The sequence below is a fragment of the Dromiciops gliroides genome, chromosome 6 (genome assembly GCF_019393635.1).
Source record: "Dromiciops gliroides isolate mDroGli1 chromosome 6, mDroGli1.pri, whole genome shotgun sequence".
NCBI lineage: Eukaryota > Metazoa > Chordata > Mammalia > Microbiotheria > Microbiotheriidae > Dromiciops > Dromiciops gliroides.
In genome coordinates this window covers 44,397,230-44,420,590 of record NC_057866.1, presented here as the reverse complement: position 1 = coordinate 44,420,590, position 23,361 = coordinate 44,397,230, and the positions used below count along the sequence as shown (strand labels likewise).

Below are 23,361 nucleotides of genomic sequence, written 5' to 3'. Positions count from 1 at the left end.
CTGAGCAACTCACTTAACCATCATTGCCCTGCAAAAAAAAAAAAAAGGAATGAGATCACAGTGAAACATAACATACTTAATTCCCCAAATACACAGGTTACAAATGAACCATTGCATAGGGATGACCATGAGTTCTTGAGCAACAAGTCAAAGAGCACAAGAACTGACAATTTCCACTAAACTAAAAACACTATTTGTTAGGAATGTAGCATGGTGTAATAAATAGAATGCTGCACTTAGAGCCAGGAAGATCTGTGTTAAAATCCTGACACTCACAAGCTTTGTGACCTTGAAAAAGTTATTAACCTCTTTCAGTCTCAGTTTCCTCATCTATAAAATGAGAGAGCTGAACTAGAAGGCCTCTGAGGTACCTTCATACGAAATCTATAATCTTTGAGCTTTTTTGTCCCTTTTTTTTCCTCATCAACAAAATATGGATGTTTGGCTCACTAGTTCTTGGGTTCCATCTAGCTCTAAATCAACGTTCCTACGTGCCTGATAATGAATGGTGCCTGAGGAATAACTTTGTTCTTTGTAAGGTTGGCCACTAGGAGGTAGATTTTTTTTTTTTTTGTCATTAGTAATTTACATGATCTTTGTGAACAAAGGGAGAGCCTATAATAAGGGTGATAATGAGAGAAAGAGGGAAAAAGAGAGAAATATGGATGGATAGATGGATATAACAAGCATGAAAATTGGACAGCTTTTATTTCTCTTATTTTCAAGGAAGCTGACTGTTGAGGAGGAGAATCAGCCTGGGGAGTGATTTAATTTGGGAGTAAAATGAGCATAGCTGAGGCACCTCCAGGAATGACAGTCTTGGCCTTGGACCCACTCATCAGGAGAACAGGCTTCAGGGTAGAATCTTACCAAAAGGAGTAAGCTACTGAGGAAATGGAGAAGTCTGCAGAGTGAATTGGGTTGGAGATGCAATCCCATGAAGTCTTTTTTTTTGGGGGGGGGGGCAATGAGGGTTAAATGACTTGCCCAGGTTCACACAGCTAGTAAATGTTAAGTGTCTGAGACTGGATTTGAACTCAGGTCCTCCTGAATCCAGGGTCGGTGCTTTATCCACTATGCCACGTAGCTGCCCCCATGAAGTCTTAATGCTTCAGAAGGCCATGTAAGACCTTTCCAGCTTTCAGTCTCATCACTGTGAATACCATTCATCACTAGATTGTCAGGACATGTGTGGGGTTGTGCCCAGTAATAAACTTCCAGAAAACCAAATGTTCTTACTGTGCATTGTAGAGCACAGTCTTCATCTGGAACAAGGCTTTTGGAGGAAAGCAGGATGTGGATGGCCCAAAACAAAGGAATAGTAATTAATCATCAGGAGGCTCTCTTACCTCAAACTAGCATCAGACTGTGTTGATTGAGATAAGGAGGAGTAAAGAGATTACAGAGAGGAATAGTATTCATTTCTTAGCAAAGAAATAACTGAAACCCTGCCTAGTCATCTAGGAAATGGTGACTGAATTTATAATCATCTCTATTTAGAAGCAGCACTGCTGCAAGCCATATTGCTAGCATTGCTTCAAAATTCTAAATAATTCAGTGGAAACTAATGTACAGGCTGCTCTTCTCTCCCCTCCTTGCTGAGGAGTAGTGAAAGGAGAGATTCAAAATGACGTTTGATAGGTGATCACTTTTATGGGTGTATTTTTAAATGTCAGGCTCTTTTCTGTCAAGATATGAGGATCATGAAAAGAGATCGTGTTGGCTGTCATTTTAAAGAGAAAACCTTTTGCATCATGTGGCATTTATATACTCTTTGTCTTTTGTGCTTTACTCTGAGTCTTAAAACTGGTCCCATCATTTCCACAGCTTTACAATAACAAATAAGGACACTTTCTTCAACAATTCCACAAGAAGTAGGATCGTTCATCATGTGCTACAACGCACCAAATATGAGGATGGGAAAACCAAAATGGGTAAGACTTCAATCCAAGGTTGTAGCGATGGTGTCGTAAGAGGAGCATGGAAATTGGGGTGTGAGCATTTGGGGAGTCCAGCTAAACCTTTATCACTTATTGGTCTGATAATGCTCCCCTCTGGATATATTTCCTCCCTTAGACATTGAGAGAGTGGGAATGAGTTGTTTCTAAAGTCTCTTCTAGCTCTGGGTTCTAAGGTCCTCTTCAGGGCTAACATTCTGTGATTGTGAAAACAAGAAACCTGACTCTGAATCCCAAATACACACACACACACACACACACACACACCCTTTGGCAAAAACAGATTTGTGCTAGGAGGAGGGTGATCTCCTTCTGATGTTTCTTATTTGATAAGACTGAAGCACACACTTCTCAGCAGAATAAGTACAACTTCAGAGCTATTATTTCAATTCTCTTCTCCATTCAACTCAATTTAATTAAATTCAACTGCCTTTTGTTAAGTGCCCACTATGCCCCCAGCACATAGCAGGTGCTAGGACTCCAATGTCAAAAAATGAAATAGCCCCTGTCCCACGGGGTCCTACTTTGTTGTTGTTGTTGTTGTTGTTTTTGGTTTTGCTTTTGGTTTATTTTGTTATGGGGGAAAAAGTGTGGGGGTTTGGGATAGAGGTTCAGGATAGGGGTAGGGGTTCTTAGGAATTACTCTTTAAAGAATTACACCCCTTTGCACACAAATCCAATAGAATAAGATAATAGTTTATTAGGGGACAGGGAAGGGAAACCAAGAGAGAAATCCTTGGACTTCTTCTCATGGGGAGAGGCATAGCACATAGGCGTGGCTCTGAGATACCTATCTCCTTGAGCAGGAGACAGGCAGAAACTTTTATAGAGGACTGATGGGGGTGATCATCTGATTGTGGAGGGTTCCCTTATTGGGGGAGGACCATCCCCCACTGGTGGTGGCTGGGGCAGTTGGGTGAGGGATGGCTGTGGATCTCTCAAGCCATCTCTCTCTTCCTGCCCCCACCCAAAGGCAGAAGCCACACCTAATCTTATCTCCCCAGGGGTAGGGGAGACTGGAATGAAGGGTGGTGGTCCTAGAGCTAGCTCAGTCCTGATCCAGTGCCACTTATCTCTTTAGGTGTGTCTGTCCTTTGGTTTAGTTTCTCAAGGAGAAGGTTCTTTGATGTATCCCAGAAAGGTGCTAGGCCGATAACATTTTTCCTACTTTTTTTTTTTTAAGTAAGGGGTATTCTATAATTAAGTTATTGTGTTATTTAGATTGGAAACAACAATGATCATAATCATAATATTAATACATATTAGAACTTTACAATTTGTGAATCACCAAAAATATGCTAACTCATTTGAGATAAAATTCTGTCCAATGTAAATCAAGGTCACTTCCCACTGATTCCCATTCAGAAATACTGTCTTATACCAACAAGATAGGTGATGCAGTGGATAGAGCACCAGACCTAGAGTCAAGAAAACCTGAGTTCAAATATGGCCTTATCCTTACTAACTGTGTGACCCTGGGCAAGTCACCTAACCCTACTGGGCTCAGTTTCCTCAGCTGTCAAATGAGCTGGAAAAGTAAATGGCAAAATCACCTCAAATATCTTTGCCAAGAAAATCCAAAATATGGTCACAAAGAATCAGACACAACTGAAATTTCACAACAAATGTTGTGTTAGCCCATCTTTAAATGTGATTGTAAAAGGCCTCAAAGCTGATTGGTTAAAAGAATTGGAGAAAGTTTAGGGAGAAGAGAAAAAGGGACAAGGTAGATTTCTTCAAGTAGTTGAAGAACAGTACTATCAAAAAGTGGCAATGTAATACTTGACATGAAATGTTAAAAGTTCTGGAGCAGGAAGGCTTAGGTCATTATAAGGAAAAATTAACTACCACTTAAAGCCATCTTAAGAATGCAGAAGGGAATTCCCAGAGAAATCGTGTGTTCCCTGTACCTGGAGTTCTTCAAGAACAAAGCAGATAACCAGTTGTTGAGAACATAGTATAGATCCCCATTCAGGTACAGATTATATTAAATGAACTGTAAAGCACCTTTGAAATTCAAAAATATTGTCATGAAAGCTTTCAAACCTTCATTGAATAATTTGTGAATAACCTAAACAATCTGACTTTGGATCCCAAAGGCAGAGTCACAGTTTATAGGTGGGAGAAAATATCATCTACAGTATTTAGGAGTTTGGGATATACAAAACAACAACTGTGTACACCTTGTGGAATTATAAAATCTTAATAAGAAAAGGACTTGAATGGTAACATCTCTCTTTTGTCAATTCATTTCTAGGTTATTACCAACCATTGAGCACCAATGTTCTCTTAAAAATATTTTGGAAGTATCTGTATTTGAATATTACCATGTTAAGTTAGGTGTCTACTAAGTTATTTTAGTCTCATCCAAAATAAAGTGAAGTTGATGTTCGTTTGTTCATACAATCAACATATGGGAATGTCCATCCTATTCTTGATACTATGGGTGGGGGGGGGCAGCTAGGTGGTGCAGTGGATAAAGCACCTGCCCTGTGTAAGGGGCTAAAATTCTAGCTAGTCTGTCTAAAATATCTAATGACTGGTCGCCAATAAATTATAAGCTTCAGCAAGAATTAGACTTTTAAGCATTTATTAAGAAGAATAAGAATTTGGTGAAAAGAAAGAGAAAGGCCTAGATTCATCTATCTATTAAAGGGAGAGCACATTCCCAGCTCCACTCTCTGCCAGAGTCCACACGAAAAAGCACCCAAGTGTCCGCCTCGCCCCCTCTTCCTCCCACAAGCAAACGTCACTTCCTGATGCCAAAGAAAAGCCACATGGCCTTGCCCTCAGAGGCCTTCTCCTCATGGGGGATCTTTCCTACAGTAAGTCTCCAGCAGGTGGCATCATTCCAGTCATTACACCTGGATTCAGGAGGACCTGAGTTCAAATCCAGCCTCAGGCACTTGACACTTTCTAGCTGTGTGATCCTGGACAAGTCACCTAACCCTCTTTGCCCCACCAAAAAGAAAAAGGAAAAGACAATATACTATGGTGATCACTGGGAATGATAGTAAGATAAATGTAATGTGGCTTTAGACATCAGGGAGTTGAAAATCTAATGAGTGAGTTTTAGAGTATCATGCATATACAAAGACAAATTACAAATTAGAATATAAGTGGAAACTCAGATCTTTCAGTGGACTTGTCATCTCATCAATTTGGAAGTTTTCTCAAACTTTGAGAACCAGAGCAAATCCTATGAAACCTTTGTCCTATCATTTCAACACAGACCATTCCCTTAAGAGACTGGAGGTGTTCCTCTGATTCCTTTCATAAATGCATGCGAGGAAAGGTTGGAGCAGGGAGGGAAGAGGGAAGTGCCATGAAATCAACAAGAAAAATCGTTTCTCACCAGAGGAAATCAAGGAAGGCATCCTGACATGTCCAGGATATTATATTCTCCTGGGGGTGGGTGCGGGGATACAAAATAGAAATGGTTAAGTAAATACATAGCCATTTGAATAGGAAAAAAGACAACTAAGGCAAATAGGAATAATTAAATAGCATTGAAGCTGGGGTTCTAAAGCTAGATATTCATAAGGTAAATGAGGATATTCTCAGTAAAAAGGGTTGATGGAGACAATGAAAAAATGAATTTTGGTGGCATCCCAGGGTATATAATGGGTGAGTCCATGGGCTAATACTGAGAAAGGTAAATTGCCTATTAAACATATAGGATATTTCCTGACCCAGTGTGACCAAATATATTGTTTTAGCCCTCATGTCTCACTGATATTAACATCGTGGCTAGGCTGAATTTCCTTTATTTCCCTTGTCTTTTTTTTGTTTGTTTTTGGTTTTGTTTTATTTTTTTTTGTTTTGGGGGTGGGGTGGGACAATGGGGGTTAAGTGACTTGCCCAGGGTCACACAGCTAGTGTCAAGTGTCTGAGGCCAGATTTGAACTCGGGTGCTACTGAATCCAGGGCCGGTGCTTTATCCACTGTGCCACCTAGCTGCCCTGCCTTTGTCTTTTATAGACTTAACAATAATTATTTGGATTATTTTAAGATTTTTATGGAACTGGGCCCTTGCCATGCTCCAGTATGGATGTTCATTGACTTAAGGAAGTATTTCAACTGGCATATTGACTGACTTTCTTCTCTGCCTAGGTATCAATAAACTCCTGAACAATGGCACATATGAGGCATCCTTTCCTCCTCATGAGGTAACTTCAAATTCTATGTTATTGTTTTTTAAAACCTTAAGGATTTAGCGATAATAAAAAAAATACAAGAATATAAAATGTGGCTTCATGTATATAGCAGCTTCTATTCTCATCCTATAGTAGAACTGTGATTTATCAAAGTGAATGCTTTGAAAGAAGAAGTAGTTGTAGAAGTTACTTAACCCAGTACTCTAGCTCAGGTGATTTTATTTCTTTCTTTAACTATAAAATCTAGTTTATTTCAACTTTTGATGAAGGGAAGTCAACAAAGGTTTTTTAAGTATTTATTAGGTGAAGGACACTGTATTCAAGGCTAGGGACACAAAAATGTAAAAAAGAAAAAGGCCTTGACCTCAAGACTTTTAGATTCCAGTAGAGGAGATAAGGTAAAGGAAGATACAGGCAGTAGGGAGTCAGTGAAGAGTTTGGAACAGAGCCTTAGCATGGTCATATATTTGGGTAAAGATAGAGGTAACAGAGCAGCTAGGTGGTGCAGTGGATAAAGCACCGGCCCTGGATTCAGGAGTACCTGAGTTCAAATGTGGCCTCATACACTTGACACTTGCTGGCTGTGTGACCCTGGGCAAGTCACTTAACCCCCATTGCCCCTCAAAATAAAAAAAAAAAGATGGAGGTAACAGCAAGATGGAGGATGGACTGGAGGAAGGAGAGACAAGATTGGCCAGATGGTTATGCAGAGAGATTAAATGAGATACTTATCTGTATATCTTTCTTTCTCATATATAATACACATGGAATATTTATAACATAGTATATGTATATATTATATATATGTTTATACTATATGTACCATGTATAGCATATATGTAGTCTGTACTACACATACTTTGCATAAATATATGTATATACATATGTGTGTACATTTTTGCATTAATATGCCAGTTCAGAGTATATTTCCTGAAAAAATTAAGGGTCTGTGAAGATTTGATTTCTTTAGGAAGTATTCATTAAACTGACATGGATTGAGTTCCAGGTTGGGGAGGGAGTGTTGTTGTTTCGGGAAAGGGCTTCAAGTTAATTGAGGGATGAATGTACAAAGTTAGCGGAGATTTATTAATTTTCTTTTACATGAAAGTCACTGGGCTAAAAATATTGGGATAAAATCCCCCCCAAAAAAATCCCTAACCTCCAGGAACTTATATTCTGCTGGGGGTGGGGGGGGAGGATAGAAAGTAGTAGAAATAGTTAAGTAAATACATAGTCATTTGAATAGGGAAAAAAATCAACTATAGCAAATAGGGATAATTAAATGAGAACCATTTAAAAATAATAAAAAATATTTGAAGTTAAAGTGATCCAGTGCTGTATTATGAACTGTAATGAAGTGAATGAAAAGGAGAAGACAGACACAGGGAAAGGTTCTTGAATTAATGAAATGGAAGGCATGTGAGTGAAAATGCAACTCAACAGAAATAGAATCTTGATTCCTGTCCAACTCGAGAAGCCTTTTGTTGAAAATCTTTTGAAACCTTGATTCCATTTTCCTTCCTCTTTAACTCAAGCATGATGAAGATAATTGATTTTTTGTTTGATGATTGCCACCATACAGAGGCTCAGAGCCATCATTCTCAAAGACAGTTATCAGTGACAGATAGAAAAATGCATAGCTAGAGTGGGAACACTTCCACTCTGCACACACAGTGACATACACAACTTACAATACCAAACTCCATGACCTTATTAGCCTTTGTAAATATCATGATGGGTTCTCTCTAAGGTGTTGGAACCTCAGGGGATCATCACTCTTCACTCTTATAGGAGTTTGATTGAATAGAGACCTAAGTTAGTTACAGATACTCAGCAAACTGCCTTTGATGAGAAATGAGACTGAAAGTTTTGTCCTGAAACTAATCTTACAACAGATACTAGGAAAAAACCTTCCTGGTTGGAAAGTAACAGAATACACACACACACACACACACACACACACACACACACACACACACACACACACACACACACACACACACACACCCAACAATCCAACCCATTTTTTCCATCAATAGTCTCCTAGTGGGGCAGCTAGATGGCACAGTGGATAGAGCACCGGCCCTGGAGTCAGGAGTACCTGAGTTCAAATCCGGCCTCAGACACTTAACACTTACTAGCTGTGTAACCCTGGGCAAGTCACTTAACCCCAATTGCCTCACTAAAAAAAAAAAAATAGTCTCCTAGTCATATTATATTTCTCTCAATTATGGAATACAATATCTGGAACACAAAGTCCATTGGAAAGAATAAGTATGATGTAGCTTGTAATCAGTGATGAGGGTTTTTTCACCTCCAGTTCAACAAGACAGTTAAAGATGTGAAGCCCTCCAGTCTTCCAATCTACTACTAATATCCAGTGGCAAATTGAAAAACAAAAAAGGGAAATTGACATCACAGACTTTTTTTAATCCAACTCTTGGGCTACATACTAACATTTTAGAATTTGAAATATCTGATAAAACCACATAGACCAACCACTTCAGTTTCTAAATGAGTTAATGACAGTTCAGAAATTAACGCATATATGCCAGTGTTACATAGCTTATTAGTTTCAAATCCTTAACTCCTAACTGCTTCCCTACTTATAAACAAGCCTTTGTTTCACATAATCTCTTGGTACCCATTATCTATCACTTATTATAGCTTCCCTTTTCTGACCAACCTCGAAAAGTGTGTCTACAATAGATGCCACCACTTCCTTTTTTCTCACTCTCTTCGTAACTCCTTGTAGTCTGACTTCCAACCATATTGTTTGATTCAAACTGGTCTGTCCAATGCTACTGATGATTTCTTTCTTTCTTTTTGTTTTGTTTGTTTGGTTTTTCATGGGGCAATGAAGGTTAAGTGATTTTCCCAGTGTCACAAGCTAGTAAATGTTAAGTGTCTAAGGCCGGATTTGAACTCAAGTCTTCCTGAATCCAAAGCCAGTGCTTTATCCATTGTGCCACCAAGCTGGCCCCTTATTGATGATTTCTTAACTGCCAAGTCTAATGACCTTTTCTCGATTATCATCTTACTTGACCTCCCTGCAGGCTCTGATACAGTTTTCACCCTCTTTTTGATATTATCGTCTCTCTAGGTTCTCATGATACTTCAAGATCTCCTCATATCTTTCTAATGACTACTGCTCCGTCTTCTTTACCAAGTCTTTATCCACATTACAGATTAAATATAGGGGTCCCCAAGGCTCTGTCCTGGACTTTCTTCTCTTCTCTTTAAGATCTCATCATCTCACATGGTTTTAATTGTCATATCTGTGGAGATGACTCTCAGATCTACCCATCCAGCTCTGAGTTCTTGACTGACCTCCCATCTCATATCCCCAGCTACCCTGTTGTACATGTTGGACTAGATGTACTTTATGGAGACATCTTAGACTCATCACATCCAAACCTGTGATATTTCCCCAAAAACCTTCTCTTCTTCTTAACTTCTCTACTGTTCAAGTCACCACCATTTTCCCCATCATTAGGCTCCCAACCTAGGTGCCATAGTTGACTCATTACCCTCTCATTTACTCTATATCCAATCATTTGTCAAGTCCTGTCATCTCTACCTTTGTGACATCTTTTAAATACACTCATTTCTCTTCTCTGACACTTCCACCAAATCATGCAAGCTATCATAATCTCTTCAGGGGGTTGGCTTGCCTCAGGTCTTTTGCTATTTTATTCCATGCTCCACTCTACTATCAAATTGGTCATCCTAAAACCCAGGTTTGACCATATTGCCCACCCACTTAACTTCAGTAGCTCTTGATTACTTCCAGGATCAAATATGAAATGATCTGTTTGGCTTTTAAAGGCCTTAATCACCTGCCCACCTTCTACCTCTCCATTCTCCTTTCATCTTATTCTTTGACATGTACTTTGCAATCCAATAACACTGGCCTCCTTGCCACTACTCTAATAAGACTCTTCATCTCCTTACTGAGGCCATTTTGTCTGTTTATGAAACCTGGAACTCTCAGCCTTATCATCTCTATTTCTTGTCTTCTCTGACTTCCTTCCAAGTCTGAACTCAAATCCCAACTTCTCCAAAGAGTTTTTCCCCTGTCTTTCTTAGTCTCAGTATTTTTCCTCTGATATAACCACCAATTTATCATACATATGTCTTGTTTGCACAGTTATTTTAATGTTGTCTCTCCCATTAGATTGCAAGCTCCTCAAGGGCAGGGAACAGTCTTCTGCCTTTCTTTGTATGTCCAGCACTTAGCACATCACCTGGCACATAGTAAGTAGGTGCTTATTAAATGTTTGTGTCCCATACATATACAACATACACACATATACACACAAACAAAATAAGTACATAAATCCAAGATATTGTGAGAAGGGAAGGCATAAAAGGCTACATGGGGCACTTATAGGGACAAAATTATGACTCTGGTGCATTGAAGTACTGGTACTTGAACAAAATCAGGTTCAATTAGAGATGGATGAGCAGATAAATGGGAATTTTGTGGAGATTCTGACAGGCTCTCCTGGGTACTTAGAAAGACTTTAAAACCTGATGGCACTGATCCCTCATTTATTTCTCAAATGTCACTTCAGACACATGGCTTTCTTTCTCATCACCACAAGGGTTATCACTAGCCCTACTTAAGTATATCAGCTATGATTAGGGCTCTTGTGGCTTTGGGGTTTGGTTTTTTATTTTGTTTTGTTTAGCTTTTAACCAAAATATAAGGAAATGTAAAAAGTTTCTTAGAGTAAAAGGATGAGATATATTTCTCATATACTAGATTTGGAGAATAGTCCTTGGATTTTAATCCTGGTACTACCACACACACACACACACACACACACACACACACATACCACATCCCATGCTGACTGGGTGTGGGTTCTTCTGCAAGCCATTATGATTTTAGATCTTCACTTTCTTCATCTGTATACTGAGGTAGAGGTGCTAGAGGGCATCTAAGTCTACTTCCTGTCTGCTAGGTGACAGGAGATAGAATCAAGGGTTTAGGGCTGGAGTCAAGAGGACCTGGCTTCAAATTTCACTTTGGTTACTTGCTTTATGACCTTAGGCAAGTCTCTTATCCCATTTGGCCTCAATATCCTCATTCATCAAATAAGCTGGAGAAGGTAATCACAAACCACTCCAGCATCTCTGCCAGGAAAACCCCAAATGGCAGCACAGGGAGATGGGCATGATCAAAACAACTCCCCAAAAACAAGTCCACTTGCATATTTCAAATTCTTTGATTTTGCGTGACATAGGTTGAAGGGAAAAGAAGTGATGGTTGACAGGGATGTATATACATGCATATTTTGAGTTAATTGTCATTGACATAATTGAGTTAAATGTCATTGACTGATCTATGAGGAAGTGAAAGACAGAAGAAAGTATTGGAGCCCACTTTTCTTTTACTTATGGAAATTAGGCTATATATGGTTTTGTTGTATGTATTCATGAGAAATCATTCAGTGAAGAATAGATGTTACATGAGGCAGTCACATCTTGGTCCCCACAGGGAGGTTCTTGGTTAAGGACAGTGGGCTTGCTTTCCATAATTAATGTTTGTCAATAGACAGGAGAGTACAAGTGTTCTCTGACTAGAAGGGGAAATAAGCAAATGAATGAAAAATTTTATCAAGCTATTACTATGTTCCAGGCACTGCCCTAAGGGTTGGGAATAAAAATATAAACCAGCATTGAAGTCCCTCTCCTCGAGGTCCTTATACTCCAAAGGAGGGAGACAACACACATGGGGAGTTGTGGCCAAAGAGTGTTTTGGTCACATGGAATCGACAACCAGGGTCATGGAACACATGAATGACATATACTTTCCAAGAGTGGGAGAGTTGATTTGATTATTGTTCTCAGAGCTAGAATTAGAAAGTAAAGTTATAGTGAAGGTGCCTGCCATATCATGGGATGATGATGGCTGGGATGTTTCATGGTGGGACCTGGGTCCAGGAATTAGGAATAAATATCCAAAAGGCCATCTGTATGTCTGGAATATTTCCAAACCTATTGTCTGCCCATATCCTTGAAGTAACAGAAAAGGAAATTACACAGTTTATAAGAATTTTCAACATAAGCATATAGCATTTGGGATTATTCCCTGTTATGCAAACATTCTGATTACTTGAGGTTTTACCATATTCAGCCATCTTTACAAATAGGCTAGCCTCCCCCCGCCCCCCCCCCAAAAAAAGTCTATCTGCTCAAAAGAGATTTCTTGAAGTGGCAGTGATCTGTTTTAGCTCCACAACCTAGACTCCAATAGGGAAGAAGACCTTATGACTCACCCATAATTATAATTCTACTTGTTTTTACCCCATAACCCCATTACAGAGACAGCATGATCTACTGGAAAAACCATTTGAGAATTGAGGTGAGAACCCCTGGGTTTAAATCTTGTCTCTGCTGTTTACAGCCCATATAAGTAGTTAAATCCCTCTGTGCCTTAGTTTCTTCATCTGTGCAAAGAAGAGGTTTCATTTCATGACATTCAAAGTTCCTTCTAGTTCAAGATCAATAGGCCTTTGGTCTCTTACCTCCTTTATTGGTTGGAAAACAAGAATAGTCTCAGTGTCTCTGTCTCTCTGTCTCTCTGTCTCTCTCTCTCTGTCTCTCTCTCTCTCTCTCTCTCTCTCTCTCTCTCTCACACACACACACACACACACACACACACACACACTAACCCAAAGCCCTCAGCTCTCTTGATTAACAAGGGGCTCTTTTATTCTTTAAAAAGGAAAGGAAAAACCACGGATATTAAATATATGCATTGACCTACCTACTCTGAAGTTGTGCGACAGAGGGGATGAATGAAGTTTTTCTTCTTTCCCTAAATAAGCAATCAGCTAACAAACATTTATTCAGTACCTATGATGTGCTAGGCACTGCTAAGCCCTGAAAATACAAAGGCCAAAAAGAAGCTAATGAATTACTTTCAGGTAACTCATAGTCTGATAGAAGATGCAACATGTAAACACCGATGTCCAAATAGGAGATATACATGCATTCATACATACATGCACACACATATACATATATGTGTATGTGTATATATACACATTTTACTTATACACATATACATATATATTATATATACATAGATATATACGTATATATGATTTACTCGAAAGTAAGATGTAAAGATCCTAGAATTCTGTAAAATATGTTACTCTCCTAGATGGTTCAGTGCACATTTTTCATCAGTTCTTGTCTTCTCATCTTCCAAGGTTAGAAAATCAATAGCATCCAAATTACTGCCCAGCTTTTAGAGAGAAGATTGTCGTCTTTTCCCTCCACACAAATTCTTCCCACACTAAAGAACAGTCACTTTTTTTATTAAAGACCTGATATGCTCTAAACCTTGGAGATTAAAGCATGTTTTGCTCTAAATAATGTAGATCTGTCTCAAAGAATTTTTAAAGGACTTTAAATTCAGACTTAAAGACCAGTGACAGGGATGCCTAGAAAGTTAGCCCCTAGATCACGTCCAATAGACATGTGCCATTTATAAAATTGTCAATAAAATGTCAAATGAGACCTTTCTGTCTCATGCCTTTATGTTTCTCATTTTACTCACATGGTAACTATCCATTCATCATTTTGTTTTTCTTTAGGGAAGCTACCAGAGCAGACACCCGATTAAAACTCATGGAGCTAAGAACCACAGACACCTGCTGTATAAGCGCTGGGCCTGCTGGGGAATGTGGTATAAGTATCAGCCTCTCGACTTAATCAGGTACTAAGACATTTTCCAGAGAATCACCATCTCAGACAGATCAAACTCCAGTGGCCACATTATAGCCGTTTCTACAGATGAATGAACACTACCCTTAGACTCATACTCAAAAAGTTTTTCTGTTGGGTTTTTTTATAATAATAGAATTTATATAGCACTTAAAGTTTAATGAAACACTTTTCAAATATTTCATTTTATCCTCACAAAAATCTAAGAAGACAGGTGCTATTATTATCCCCATTTTACAGTTGAGGAAACTGAGGGTGAAAGAGGTGAAAGTGACTTTCCCAGAGACATAAGAAGTATGCAAGGCCACATTTGTACCCAGGTCTTCCTGGCTCCAATTATAGCCCTTGGTCAACTGTGTTGCCTAGCTGCCTCTACAAAAGAATAACTGTTGTTCTTCTTTTGGTGGGATGCTTAGTGGCTCATGGGAGATCATAGCTCTAAACCTGAAAGAGATATCAGAGGACAACTAGTCTAACTTCCTCACAATACAGATAAGTCCCAGGGATGTTAAGTAACCAAGGTCATGGTGGAAGTTAGAGTAAGAGGCAAGATTTGACACCATAGTCTTTGATACCTTAATAGAGTGTTGGGCTTGGCCAGAAACACTTGGGTTCAATGTCCTACCAGCTGGCATTCATGTGGTACTTGACAATTTGCAAAATGCTTTCTATGCATGATCTCATTCACACAGCCTTTTGAGGTAGGTACTCAATGTATTTTATCCCCATTTTGTAGATAAGAAAATGGAAGATCAGAAAAGTTCAATGACTTGACCATGGTCATAAAGTTAATATCAGAAATGTGATATGATGCCAGGTTGTCTTAATTTCTATTTCATCTCCGTATTTATCACCAGGCTGTATCTCCCTTCCCCAAGACAGACAGACAGACAGACACACACACACACACACACACACACACACACACACACCCTTTGAGGGAGGTCCCTCTGGTTGTTATTTTTATTTTACAGGTAATGAAATCTGGGATGAGTCAGAGGAAGAATAAGATCCCTCACTGTTTTTGGTTCCAAATACCATGATCTGTCTGCTAAATACAGAGCTTCTTGACCCCAAGCAAGTCATTTAAAAGTCTCTCATGGGGGCAGCTAGGTGGCGCAGTAGATAAAAGCACTGGTTCTGGATTCAGGAGGACCTGAGTTCAAATTCGGCCTCAGACACTTGACACTTACTAGCTGTGTGACTGGGCAAGTCACTTAACCTTCATTGCCTCACCAAAAAAAATAAAAAAAGTCTCTGACCATCAGGCATTCCCCTAAGAACCATCTACTAAGTCATAGAAAGTAATCTGCTTGGTGGGGGACTTATCACATGAAAAGTTCCACAGCACCATAGAAATTCCACATCCTTCATATATTCACTCATATGTTTTTCAAATAAGAAAATTTTTCATTAATCCAGGAGGTGAAGGAAGGATGTTTTACTTTTTTTAAATAAAACATCAAAAATATTCAGGTGGCTTTTAAAAAAGATTTTAATCAGGCTTAATTACATACTTAGGTAGATGTAATGGCAGGATATTCTGATTTGATATGGAAATTTTAATTCAAGAATGAAAGCAACTTTCTTAAAATTATGACATTCATTCAGGTAAGACGAATCTTAATTGATGTAGGGATTGTAGCATATAACAGAAGTAAGGTAACTACCTTGATGAGAAATAAGATGACCCATTTTTGATCCTGACTTTGCAACTCACCTTTATGATGTGGTGCTAGTCACTGAACATTGCTAGGCTGTTTTCTTATGAATAAAATGAAGGGATTGGACAAAATAGGTCCGCAATACTTTTCAATTCTAAATGTCTGAGCTGGTACTTTCCATAAGTGACAGACATCAGAGATCCTTCCAAAATGTTCATTTCTCTGATTCTATTCCTTCCCCTACAGTATTATGATTTTTGACAAAACAAAGTATATATGTATGAGGAGGGGGACTGGAAGGAGCAAAGACAAAGAGATAAAAGGAAAGAGAAGGAGAAGGGAGAAAATATTTCAAGCTATACCTTTTTAGTGTTTCAATTTTTTAACCTATCATCTTATATATGAGCATAGGTCATATCAGAATTTGTGGTAAGATGGAGAATAGGAAAGAAAGGTCACATTCAAGGTGAAGATGGGTTATATTCAGTTTCTGAAAATTTCTTCTTGTCATTAAGAAGATATGGGGACATCTTATTGATTTATTTTTTTGTTACTCCAATCCTCCTTTCTTTAGAAATTGTTGTATTTTATAAATAATTTTCACTTTAACTTCATCTTATTACCCCCACCATTACCGCAGGAATAATTTATATATTAAAACCATGAATCATATCATTTCAAACTTACTATGAAAAGGGGAATACTTATTTCAAGAGTTTTTTCCCTGTTTCATGCTATTCACAAAAGCTGTAGATTCATAATTCTGCTGATAAACATTCCAATTCATTTCTCCCCAAGGCATTTGTGATTTTTCTCAATGTCTTTCCCCCAAAGCAACCTTTTGTACCCTCTTCCCCCCTCAAAAAAAATCAATGTCCAATATCCTGTGGTGAAAGCTGTAGATATTCCATAAGTGAATTCATATTTATATTTTCCCTTCAACATAATAGGCAGAAAGAGTAACCCACTGTAAGAGTAAGCCCAAGATATGTCAGAAAATGGATTTCATATAGTGGATCCACTATGACACCTGTTAAAACATTGAGCCTCAGTCTTCCAGAGGAAAGTGTTCATTGCATGTTAAAGGGGTAGGTTATTGATGGACCCATACAGCTGGAGTTAGAAGAACCTCAAAGACCATGCAGTCTAAACTTTTCATTTCACAGATGAGAAAAATGAGACTAGGAGGGGTTCAGTGATTTGTCCAATGCCAACAGCTATTAGGTGGTAGAAGAGGCATTCTGACTTCAAATCCAGCACTTCCTTCTACCCCACCCATCCCATTAGCCCATGTCACAGGTAGTTACTTATGAACCATGTGGCCTTTGACATGCAGAGTCAATCAGCTGACATTTATTATGTACCAGTCATTGAGTTAAGGGTTGGCTCTGCAAAGAAAGGGAAAAGATAGTCCCTGCTCTCAAATGGCTCAAAGTCTCTTAGGGTAGACAACATGAAAATACTGACATCAAAGCAAGATATTGAAAGAATAAATTAGAGATGATCAACAGAGAGAAAACCCTAAGATTAAGTAGGACAAGAAAGAATTCTTGTGAAAGATGAAACATTGGTTGAGACTTGGAGAAAGCTGGGAGGTAGGAATAAGGAAAGAAGAGAGTTCTAGGTATGAAGAACAGACAAAATGCCTATAGTCAGGAGTTGAAATGTTATGTGTGAGGACCATTGTCAAAGACTGGGGTAATTAAAAGATTGTGGAGGTGTAACAAGACTGAAAGGTATAAAGAGATTTGAAAGCCAAAGTCTTCAACTCTTAGGTTCTCTCATATCACTTTCCTAAGAGAAACTAAAGTCCATGAGATTTAGTTTAAAACTTTGGAGTGTGAGAGCTTAAGTTCAAAACTCCACTCTGTGGCATCATACTGACTGGGTGACCTTGAACAAGTCAGTTAATCTCTTATGGCCTCAGTTTCTTCAAATAATAGATTTAGGCTAGATTGTATCAAATGTTCCTTCCACTTGTAGTTTTATGAAATTGTTGCAGTCCTATGAAAGTGTTCAATGAACATGAAGATGAGGTTACTGAGGTCAGGGGATAGGGAGAGATCTCTGAACAGAATATATAAAGGTAAAAATGGGGGTGGGGAGAGGTTACAAAAGGGGAAACAAAAGAAATATCTGCATCAAGAGAATTTCCCTCCTCCTAAGACAGATCCCAGGAGGTACTTTGAGCTCTAATGCAATTGCAGGTCAAAAACTCCTGGAATTGGGGCAGCTAGGTGGCACAGTGTTAAAGCACTGGCCTTGGATTCAGGAGGACCTGAGTTCAAATCAAGCCTCAGACACTTGACACTTAACTAGCTGTGTGACCCTGGGCAAGTCACTTAACCCTCATTTCCCTGCAAAAAATTAAAAACAAAAAACAAAAAAACAAAACTCCTGGGATCAAATACGTGAGTGAGGGAGCACCTCCACAAAAGATAGGACCAAAGGTAATTCTTGGAATGTAGATCTTCTAGAGCCCCTCTTTGCACAGGCTCTTGTGTCCTCTCTGACTGACAACACCAATCAAAGGATTTTACCTGTTACAAGCCTGAGTCACAGACTCTGGGAACCTTAGATACAAAGGGCCCTTTAAGGATTACCTGGTCTAACCCTCTCTTTTCACAAAGGAGGAAGCTGAGTCCCAGAGAGGGCAAACAATTTTCCTGAGCTCAATTTTCCTGAGCTGTCAACAGTAATTGTCAAAATTGGGAGTAAGACCCAGGTCCCCTGACACCCAATCCTAGGGTATGGGTTTATTTTTAGGAAGTCAATTGGCCTTAGGCTCATTAGCAAACAAGGAGAAACGGATGTGTCATACCACAATTAAACATAATGAGAACAAGAGGGAATTGAGTAGTTCTTTACCTCCCCTGTGCTAAGTCATGGCTATATAAAGATTGTTGATGGGAAATGGGTTGCCTTCAAACTGCTCACCCTACTCTAGCTTTTTTAAGGTATTTTTGTTTTGTTTTGTTTTTGTTTGTTGGTTTTTTGGGTTTTGTTTTTTTTAATAATCTCTGAGTGACATATAGAGATCAGAAAGAGCTGTTTGGCATATTCCTAGTGAGAATGATGAACTTGGAATCAAGAAGACTAAGTTCAAATTCGACCTCAGGCATTTACTAGCCATATGACTAAATGAAGTCACTCGACCTGTCTCAGTTTCATCATCTATAAAATGTGAATGATGACAGCATCTGCCTCACAGATTTGTTGTAAAGATCAAACAATCAAGATAAAATAGAGAAAAGTTACATGAAAAATAATATGATAAAAATATGAGCATTTTGCTGACCTCAAATGCAACATGAATATGAGTCATTCATTATTAGCTATTTAAGCATCTAATTGTTATAATGAAAGGAGTGCTGGACCTAGAATTCTTTCTACCACACCACATGTGAAGTGTCTGCCTCAAGGACACATGGTTAGTAAGAGGTACAAAGACAGATTTTGAACATAGATTTCTCAACACCAAGTCCAGTGCCTCTGGTTAAATCAGACTGTCAAACAAAATAAAATAATTTGATACAATTCATCCTATCCTCACGTTTCACGTGGATAAGAAATATGATTTTTCTATTAATAATAATATCTAGCACTTGTTAAATGGCTACTATGTACCAGGTACCATGCTAAGTGCTTCATAAATATTATGTTGTTTGAGCTTCACAACAACCCTGGGAGACAGGGGAGATTATTAGCCCATTTTATAGATCAGGAAACTGAGGCAGAAAGAGGTTAAGTACAGATTTGAATGCAGGTCTTCCTGACTCCGGGTGCAGCTCCCTATCTACTGAGCCATGTTTTGTCATCATTTCCATCTTCCAGATTCATGGATGTATGCTACTGATCTGACTAAGGGTCTTGAGGGAAGATACTCCTTAACCTTTGTCTTCATGCCCCCACCCCCAATTTAAATTACCTGCCACATATCAGGTGCTTAATAAATGTTTGCTAACTGACTACTAACTTCAAGTTTACCACCTAAAATTCTAGACCTGTTGCCATTCAATTTGCAGTGCTATTTGACAAGTTATGTGTTTGCTCTTCCATGCAGGCGCTATTTTGGTGAGAAGATTGGTCTGTACTTTGCTTGGTTAGGCTGGTACACTGGAATGCTGATTCCTGCTGCCTTTGTGGGCTTATTTGTTTTCCTCTATGGAGTATTTACTATGCACTCCAGCCAAGTAAGGTAAGTAGTGTGGTCAGTCTTTAGTGGGCATCTCTATGGGCACCATGTTCATTAGCTCATAGGATCATAAATTTCAGATCTTATAAGACATCTAGTCCAAAGCCTCCCATGAACATTATACAAGTGGTAAGGAGCAGAACAAAGTTTGAACCTCATTCCTCTTAGGCCAAAGACAACATTGTTCTAGGAGGACCTCAGTACAAAAAAGGCCACAGCCCTGGGTCCTACTTCTGGAGCTAATGCTAACAAGTTACATGACCCTACATAGATAAATGCACCTTTATGAGCCTCATTTTTTTATGAGTAAAATAGGTATAGTAATGGTTATATGACCTAGCTCACAAGGTGGTTATGCCAAAAGGCCTTTTCCAACCTTAAATCTTTAAACCTTAAGGCTTTCCAACCTTAAATCCTTCATATAAGTAGCAGTCATCATCATCATCAAACATCACCAATCAGCAAGCATTGATTAAGTGTCTACATGTGCAAGGCTCTGTGCTGGCCATGGAGGTTACAAAAATAAAATAGCAAATAAATTCCTGCATCCAGGGTGCCTATATTCTATAATCATCATTAACTAGCTCATCGCATTGCTAGGAAGATGTTTTAGAAGCCATAAAGCAATGTAGTACCACATAAAGATGAGCTACTATTATTATAATAAAAGTCAAATATTTTATAAGTATAAATGTCTATGTACATCTAAGTGATTATTATCATTGTGGTTGTTGTTGTTGTTATCATTATTAGCTCATCACTTTGTTATAAACGAAGTACCTTAGATGAGGCCTTGCTTGAGCTTCAGTAATAAAATCCCCAACTAAAATAAACCAGAACCACAGAAAACCAAATTCCATTCTGTGACGAATAGTGCTCTACTAAGCATAAGTCTTCAAGGGGCTACTCAGAATTGAGTTTATCACACCAACTCGGAGGTTCAAGCTTAAATATTTTCTGCTCTTCTCTTTACTTGCAGCCCTAATCTTCCTCTTCTCTTAAAAATCCATAGAGCTCAATTCAACCCATGGCTTCCTAGCTGTTTGGGTATGAGGATAGCTTTTAAACATTAATATATAGGGGTGTGTGTGTGTGTGTGTTTGTGTACACCACAGATCTTTCTATGATAGTAGTTGTAATGTTACTATTTGCTATTAAAGGAAAACACGTGATGGAAAAAAGTGCTATCGTGAATATCATTCCCAGGTCCCCTAGTCCAACACTCATTTTATATATAGTTGAAGAAACTGAGACCCAAGGAAGTTAACTTCATAGGATCATGGAATCCTACATTTAAAGCTGAAAGGAAATTTAAAAGCTACATAGACCTCATCTGATAGATGAAGAAACCAAGCCCCAGAAGAATTACGTGACTCTACTAGGTGATACGTAATATAAATGGTATAGCTGGTACTTGAACTCCAGAATCTGACTCCAAATTCATAGGTGTGTTTGTTTGGTTTTTGTACCAATATACATTTTTTTTAGATTAGAGGGAATTAATTTATTTAGCATTTTCTCCTAGTTACATGTAAAAGAGAAAAACATTTTTCACATTGATTTTTTAAAACATTGTGTAACAAATTTTCATCCTTCTGCCCTCCCATCCAATATACACATTTAAAGGAAAAAACATACATGTAAAAGACACATAATTCTTTCCCTCACCAGAAAGTGCTTGCTTATCATACAAAATCTCTCTGAAAAATCTGAGCTAAATGAATGATAACTATTTTCAAGATCTGTATGGATTTGAGAAGTCTCGCTCGCTGTCCTGCCAGCCAGAGGTCAGTGTGGCCTTCTTTGTGTCTGGGGTCCAAAGAGTTCATATGAGTGGTCCATGGCTCCACAGATATTAAGCAATAAAACCTGGCCTACAAATATGATTCTTTTGACTCCCAGGCCGGTGATCTTCCCATTGTAGTTGTGTGTTCCTTCTCTTTATCAGTGGACAATCAATAAACATTTACTAAACATCCATGCTATGCCAAACCTTGTTCTTGATATATGAGGAAGGGAGTAGAATGGGATGTCGTGGAATAAAGATAACTCAGACTGAGATTTAAAATCAGAGTCTTTAGGTTCAAAACCTAGTTCTGTCACTTAACTATGTCAGTCATGCTTAATCATCTTTTTTTTTTTTTTTGGCTACTTAATAACATTTGCTGAATCTTTCTCCTCTTCCAAATCCCATTTCTTCTTACTGCCTAGCTCCATTGTTAACTTATTAGGAGAATGCAGAAATCAATCCTTTTTTGTAAGTAAATGAAGTTTGTTAAAAATGCTCAGGAAACTTGTGAACCTTAGATTTCAATTTGACTGAGTAACCAGCAGAGTGACCTATAAAGCATCAAAAATATACTTAAAGGACCAACTGAAAAAGAAGTATCACACAACTGTCACCATGTCCCCAAAAGTTACTGGGGTGGGACAGAATCCCTCTGCCATCCTTGGGAAATCTTGATCCTCCTGTCAAATCAATAATCAGGGGAGTATTTTGGGAAGGTTGTAATTTTAGAGGTGAACTCTTTGGACCTGCAGGTTTCAAAACTAGGGGGAGTCTTTTGGGTTATCCTGTACCAGGTAAAGTTATTCCCTCAAGGACATTTGAGGAGTTGAATTAGGACTCTTTCTGGGATACAAATGTATGCCAAAAGAGATAGAGGGGCAAAGACAAGGCTTGGACACCCTGGGAGAGATGCTATTGACTCCCTGCTTGAATAAAATCAAATGAAGACCCCTCCACCCCATCCTTGAAGAAAGTTGGCAGTTCCTCTTAACCTTGAATACAAAGAGTAATTTACAAGTCTTTAGAAAACTGTTTCCTGCCTGTATTTTATAATATTATGTGACTTTGTTATTTCTGTCACTATAATTAAGATACTGTCAGACTTTCTATTCTTTCCCAAGATAAGCACTGAGTAGTTTGACTTTCAAGATTACAAGGGGGAGAGCTTGAAATGCATGAGCATTCTGGGTGTCAGACTGGTTCAGCCATAGGTATGCCATGCAGGTGGGAGTGGGTCTTTGCTGCCTTGATCTGTGATGGCAATAATTTATTAAGATCTTTCTTGTTTGCAGAAAACCAAGTGAAAAAGAAACTATGAGGGTGTTCTTTGGCTTAGTTCAAGGTCAGATGAGCAAGTGTTATGGAAAGCACTTTGCAAGTCTAAAAGTTATATAATGATAGTTACAATGATACGGGTGAAGAAGGAGAAGGAGAAGATAGGTGGGTCATATGGTGAGGGCCAGGGATAAAACAATGTAGAGCCTTGTGATCAACTGGTGTTCTCTCCTTGTAAAGCCCCCAGGGACTGAATGCTCTGGGGCAGCCTTATGGAGAGTACATGGAAAAGAGTCACATAAGCTGAGCAGGTATCCCTGGAAGGAATGGACCGCAACTGATGACATCAAAAATCCAGTGAAGTCTTAGAGAATTACTATGTCAACTTTATACAATCAATTTTTTTAAAAAAATATATATTTTAAGTTGATGCATTGGTTTGATATAGCTATCTCAGATGGATTTTTTATGGAGGAGAGGAGTCCCTTTCAGCATAAAACAATAATCAATCTCTCTCTCTCTCTCTCTCTCTCTCTCTCTCTCTCTCTCTCTCTCTCTCTCTCTCTCTCTCTCTCTCTCT

General features: G+C 38.6%; 1 protein-coding gene across 4 annotated transcripts in view; it reads left to right on the top strand.

Annotated features, from left to right (window-relative positions):
* The window catches only part of ANO3 (anoctamin 3), a 318,917-nt gene that overhangs the window by 176,770 nt on the left and 118,786 nt on the right, over positions 1-23,361 (top strand). For all 4 annotated transcript variants that reach the window (XM_043971875.1, XM_043971877.1, XM_043971878.1 and 1 more), the window contains 4 exons: positions 1,828-1,934; positions 6,072-6,127; positions 13,729-13,850; positions 19,586-19,720. In XM_043971875.1, coding sequence (XP_043827810.1) covers positions 1,828-1,934; positions 6,072-6,127; positions 13,729-13,850; positions 19,586-19,720 — 420 coding nt within the window. The remainder of the gene's footprint in view (positions 1-1,827; positions 1,935-6,071; positions 6,128-13,728; positions 13,851-19,585; positions 19,721-23,361) is intronic.